Source organism: Octopus bimaculoides, chromosome 5, assembly GCF_001194135.2.
Source record: "Octopus bimaculoides isolate UCB-OBI-ISO-001 chromosome 5, ASM119413v2, whole genome shotgun sequence".
In the NCBI taxonomy this organism is placed as follows: domain Eukaryota; kingdom Metazoa; phylum Mollusca; class Cephalopoda; order Octopoda; family Octopodidae; genus Octopus; species Octopus bimaculoides.
In genome coordinates this window covers 107,253,698-107,260,056 of record NC_068985.1, presented here as the reverse complement: position 1 = coordinate 107,260,056, position 6,359 = coordinate 107,253,698, and the positions used below count along the sequence as shown (strand labels likewise).

At 36.7% G+C, this 6,359-nt stretch overlaps 1 protein-coding gene across 6 annotated transcripts in view; it reads left to right on the top strand.

Moving 5' to 3' along the window:
- Positions 1–6,359, top strand: part of LOC106876147 (lipopolysaccharide-induced tumor necrosis factor-alpha factor homolog) — a 45,072-nt gene that overhangs the window by 31,331 nt on the left and 7,382 nt on the right. For all 6 annotated transcript variants that reach the window (XM_052967923.1, XM_052967925.1, XM_052967926.1 and 3 more), the window contains exon 2: positions 3,260–3,446. In XM_052967923.1, the coding sequence (XP_052823883.1) occupies positions 3,260–3,446 (187 nt within the window). The remainder of the gene's footprint in view (positions 1–3,259; positions 3,447–6,359) is intronic.

Sequence of the window (6,359 nt, the reverse complement as noted above, 5' to 3'; positions counted from 1 at the left end):
TTCTGATGTGATGTGATAATAATGAGGCAATTATTTTAAAGAGTGTTTTAGTTATCATATAGCTTTCCAAACATGACCTACACCATCTTGAGGGTCCCTATTATAATGTAAGTAGACAATCAAATTAGAAATCAAAAGTGAGAGAGTAACACAAATCAAAAGTGAGAGAGTAACACAAATCAAAAGTGAGAGAGTAACACAAATCAAAGGTGAAAGAGCAAATGTTAAAACCCCATTGTTGTCATCATCATTATCATCTTCATTTTAATGTCCATTTTCCCCCCATTTTGTATGGGTCAGTTGGAATTTGTTGAGGCAGTTTTTCTACAGTCAGACACTCATCCTGTTGCCAACCCTCGGCTGTTTGCCAACAAGGTAACAATCACCTAGTCTACTGAACAACAAACAGCCTGGACATAGTTACAAGTGTTTTTGTTTACAAAGATGGCACAACATGTCAAGAAGCCTAAACACGCTGTCACTGTTGACTGCAAGCATATAACACCATATGTATTGTTAACATCGTTGTTGTGTTGCTTATAGTCAGCAGACATGTAAAGATAAGAAGAAAATATGAAGCCACACACACACACATTAGAACATTAGCTGAAAACTTTCATGCAGTGGGATCAAACCCTTGACCATGTAATTCCAAAGAAAATTTCTTAACCACATGGTCATGGCTACACGTACAGGATTAACAAATTGGAATTAAAGGCGATAGAGTGGCACAAAAGGTTAAAATAATCAACTAGACGTCATACTTGAAGTTTAGGCACAGGCATGGCTGTGTGGTAAGACATTTGCTTACCAACCACATACTTCCAGGTTCAGTCCCACTACATGGAACTTCTGCTATAGCTTCATGAGTTCATACTGTATAATAGATGGGTAGATAAAGTGTTTAAGTGGCACCTCTTTGCTCTAGTAGATGAGTGACACGCATCATTATCATAATTACAATCCTTGTCATCTTAAGTATGTTTTCCATGCTTTATTTAGAGCAAAAGGTAATCACAGCAAGAGATAATCACACAGCAAACTATATAAGTGCACAAATTTATTTCCTGGTTGAAATGATTTTTACTTCAGTTACATAGCAGATGTCATTCAGAAGGCCACAAACACTACTACTTTCTCTTCTACATTTTTAAAATTATAGTTTTTATCTCCAAATCTGTCAACAGTTAATAATTTAGACAAGAATGAGTTCCATAAAAGCTAACTCGCTATTTCCCTCATCACCCTATCTGGTTGAAGGTTTTTCTCTTATAAACCAACTGGCCAAATGGATATATTACCATTTATCTGTTATCTTTTACTTGTTTCAATTATTAGATGATGGCCATGCTGGAACACTGCTTTGGAGAAATTTTGTCAAGTGAATCAGCCCCAGTACTTATTTACTTATATTTGCGTACACTATCTTACCAGTCTGTTGTTTTAACCATCTCTTGACTCTCTCTTTTACTCTTTTACTTGTTTCAGTCATTTGACTGCGGCCATGCTGGAGCACGTAATGTTTGTAGCCACTTCAACATGGCTGTCTATTCGAATGGACATTACTGCAACTTTTTAACCCAAAGAGGATATCTCCTCTAGCTGGTTAACGATGGACAGCTGCATCCAAGAGATTGTGAGCAAGGGAGCGATCCTCTACCACCTTCTAGTGACTGGACCAGCAGACCAGCCTCATTTCAGGCTATTTCTGCTTCTCTTCAGTACTAGACACCTCATCTGCTAGAGTCATCCTTGTTGTATGTGACTGAGCATTATCCTGATGGAAGAACCCCTTTCATCTTGAAACCAAAGATGGTTGTTTTTCTTCTAGCACTGACTTAAGCTGCTCACAGTAGATCTCCTTTGTTATTGTTTGGTTTGGGTTTAAAAGTTCAAAGTGGACTAAACCTTTCATATCCCACCAAACAGATAACAACACCTTATGTGGGTGAAGACCTTCTTTAGCCTGCCTGGGATGCTGGTGTTTCTCCTTTCCCAACCCACTGTCCTTGGCACTTGACATTTTTACAGAGAACCCATTTCTCATCACCAGTCACTATTCAATCCAAATAAAGGTTCATTCGTGAGACGTGACAGTAAAGAAGAGCACACATTCACTCTCTGCACATGATTAGACTTGGAAAGTTTGTGAGGAACCCATTTGCTGACTTTTCTGATTGCACTCAGAGGTCGATGAATGCTTGAATGACCAAATCCAAGCTTCTCTGCTAGTTCCTAAACAGAATTTTGTTCCACTAGGGTTTGCAGGGTGTCTTCATTGAGTTCTACAGATCTTCCAGGCAAGGCTTGTCTTCTAGGATGTAGTTTCCAGCATGGAATTTCTGGAACCACCATTGGCACTGGCTTACATTTTTCCAATCCCCATATACTGCATTAATATTCCTCACACTTTCCATTTTGCTGTTACCTTTATTGAACTCATAAAGCAAAATACGCCAAATATGCTCCTTTGTCACTTTTATTATAGTTTTGAAAAAATAACTTAAAAACTGCACTCTTCAAAACTTGCACTAAGAATAAATACAAGGTAAAATTATTACCTGCTTTTATAGCAAGTTGATGCAGGTAGTTTATCCCCCGCCTCTGACTTTTAGTTCATACAATTGAAAAACCACATTATTTATGGGATGACCCAATATATGTATATGGGGTAGGCTTGTTTCAGTTTCTGCAAACCAAATTCACTCACATGACTTTGGTTGGTTATAGGGGAAACGTTTGCCCAAGATGCCATGCAATAAGTTAAATATGCCTTTTGAATTATGAACTATCTGCTGTCTTCTATCTGCCCTCTTAATTTCTTATGTGTAACTTCAAAGAAGGCTGAATTTAACATAATTAACTTGTGTCTAGAGTTACATCGGGCTGATGATTCCCAAGAAATTTGAAATAGTGCTATTTGTGGTTACCAAGACTACAAGAAAAAAGAAAAAAAATAAGGACTTTATTTTGTATAGAAAGAAAAAGAAAGGATTTAAAGGTGTTTATGTTAAGAAAAGAGATTATCTCTTCTTTGATGACGTATTTCTCACCAAAGGCAAAGTATTTTTATTCTAGATTTTCTCATATTTCATATTTATTTGCTATCTTTCTGTAGTTGGTGTAAGAAAGTAATAGTCAAGTAGTAAGGTCAATGGCATCAACTACACCCTTCCCTCCAAAAGCTTTGGCTTTGTGCCAAAATCAGAAGCCATTGTTTCAACTTGTTCATTAGTCATTTTGCTTGTCTTTTTTATAGCTCCCACTGCAAATGAATCCACAAATACCTTCAGCCCCAGCGTATTCGCAGATTCCTCAACAAGAAAACAGTGTACAGGCAGCACCATATAGCACACCAGTTCCTCCATATCCTAATGAACCACCCCCTAATTATGAACCGCCCAAAGGATATTATGCGCCATTCCCTAATCAGCCCAGAGCGCAAGGTAAGTACAATTTATTTAATTAATGAGACTGAGTCTGAAAATGTTTAGCATGATGACCTAGTTGTTAATATATTGCACTTTGTACTTGTCACACATAATGCCTCCAGTGTGAGCAAATAAGAGAGCTTTTACATTGTCAGTTATGTTGGGAGACTTAGAATTAAACCTTACAGTTTCAGCAACTAGGATCAGACCATACTTAGATCAGGCAATGTGTCCTGAATATTAACTAATCAACTTCCAGAAATGCTACCCCATATCATAGAATGTTCTATTATGTTCCCACATAAAGAAGGGTAATAAAAGCAAAAGGGTGCCAGAGTCAGTGTAGAGGCAAGAGATGATTTCATAGAAGACAGACAAACAAATGACTCATGGTTCCTGCTCGACTTGTGTTTAAAGCAATTTGACATCATTGCACTGCTCCATGCTCATACATAATATGTATGATATTATAATATAACATATAATATAACATCCCATGCAACTCAAATAAGTAACCAGTCAATTCTTAGTCATAAATACATCAGAAGTGCGTGTAAGATGCACAGACAACAAGTTTCCTTGGTTGCAGCTTAGCCCTGAATTAAAGGAATATTTGACTATGATGGACAGAGCATTATTCCTGCCTCTCATCCAAAGCTAATCTTTTCTGTTATTAATGTAACTTTGAACTACATTTGCTTCTTGCACACAGTAGTACACTACTGGCAAGCGGCTATATAATCATGTAAATATCGTGCTATGTGCCTGTGAAAATAAATCAATAAAGATATATCACTCAATAAAGATATATCTAACCTGTCTGACAGTTAAAATGCTAGAATTAGCAAGCTTTTTTCCCTCAAATCACATCATCATCATCATCATGATCATCATCATCAATTAATGTTTACTTTTATATGCTTGTATGGGGCAGACAGAATTTGTCGAGGCAGATTTTGAACTGACCACCACCAGTTTTCAAACAAGATAATAGTTTACATGGCTAGACACATTTTCACAGAAGATTGGAAATGAACACCTTGCTTGTATAACAATGATGCTCATTTACAACCATCACATGATGTCTAGACAAGGGTATCATTTGCGATTAATAGGACATTTGCGATTAATAGGACATTGTCTATTAAATTTCACTTATCTAATAATTACTGTTTCTTTGATGGACAAGAAAGTCAAGTGGGTTTTATTATCTGTGATGTTTCTCTTAATGACAACATTTACAATATCAAATTTCCAACAATGGATGGTCTTTGAGTACCTTTATCATAGGAACAAAGTTGTGTATCTCTTCACCATGTCAAGATTAAATTTAGCAATACACCTACATTCTTGATTTGTAGCCTAACTTATATGCTTATTGATCTACAAGTTTTTAAGAACTTCAATGAAAAATATAAATCTATTACTATTCATTCTAAGTAGATTTTTCTCCTGAAAATGACAAACAATTTTTTTGTGTGCATATGTAGTGATGGTGATGGTGTTGTAGCGGTGGTGTTGAGGCTGCTGTAGGAAGCCAACCATTAATTGAAAGAAAGGATAATAGAGGTACATGATTCTCTATGGCATGCCTAGATTGTTGTTGTGAAATATTCTAATAGACTGATAATGGTATGAGGTTATTCCTGAAATGTTGATCACATTTCAACTTTGGTAAATAACATTTTAAAATATATTTTTCTCGCAAGCTGAATTTAAAAATAAGCTTATCACCAAGTACCACCATAAAGTGGCAAGCTACCAAAATCATTACTGTACTTGACAAAATTCTTATCAGTATCTCTTCCAGCACTTTATCTTCTGAATTCAAATACTGCCAAGGTCAACTTTGGTTTTCATTCTTTCAGGGTTGATAAAATAAGTATCTGTTGAACACTGAAATCAATGTAGTCGATTCCTCCCTCCCTTCAAAATTGCTGGCTTTGTACTAAAGTTAGGAAGAATTATCAAGTCCATTGCATGTTGGTGACTGATCTCATATCAGGTTTGAAAGTATGGAAAATTTGTGTCAGTCATGTGAAATGTGTTTTGGGATGAAAAATACTGTTGCTGCTTTTCAAAGAATAATTGATGCTATAATTATTGTTAGTCATTTGCAACATCTGCTAATACTGATGATGCTATTGTATGTGGAGTAAGCATGGAGGTATATAACTAAAATTTAGACTAATGTTATTTATGATTATCAAGAAATATCAAAATGACAAGTGGGGGGGGGACGACGTGGGCACACACACACACACACTATCTATCTATCTATCTATCCATCTGTCTATCTATCTATCTATCTATCTATCTATCTATCTATCTATCTATTTATCTATCTATCTATATATGTATGTATATAAGGTGCATGACCTAGTGGTTAGGCTGTTGGACTCACAGTCACTAGATTGTGTGTTTAATTCTCAGACTGGATGGTGCATTGTGCTCAAGGGCAAAACACTTTATTTCATGCTGCTCCAATCCCACTTTTGATGAGGGGAGAATGTTGATCTACTTGACTAGTCAGTGGGGTAGTATTATTCGAAGGCTAAATTGATGCAAAGTGTATTGTGACTAGTGGTGTGTAACAACAGCTAATAGTTTGGCCAGTCACATGACACACACACACACACACACACACACACATATATATATATATATATATATATATGGAGATTTCTGCGGGACAACCTGTTGAAAGCCACCGACCAGATTTGTGGGTGGTGTAAGGTCCCCTCCCAACCCAGAGTAACGTGGTGGTGGAACAAGGAGGTAGACAGGGCTATTAGACAAAAGAAACAAGCTTGGAAGGACTGGAAGAACGGTGGTAGCAGGGAATTGTACCAATGTGCCAGAAGGGAGGCTAGGCGACAGGTTTATTTAGCCAGAGGGGAAGCAGATAAGGAAAGATTTGCCAATGTT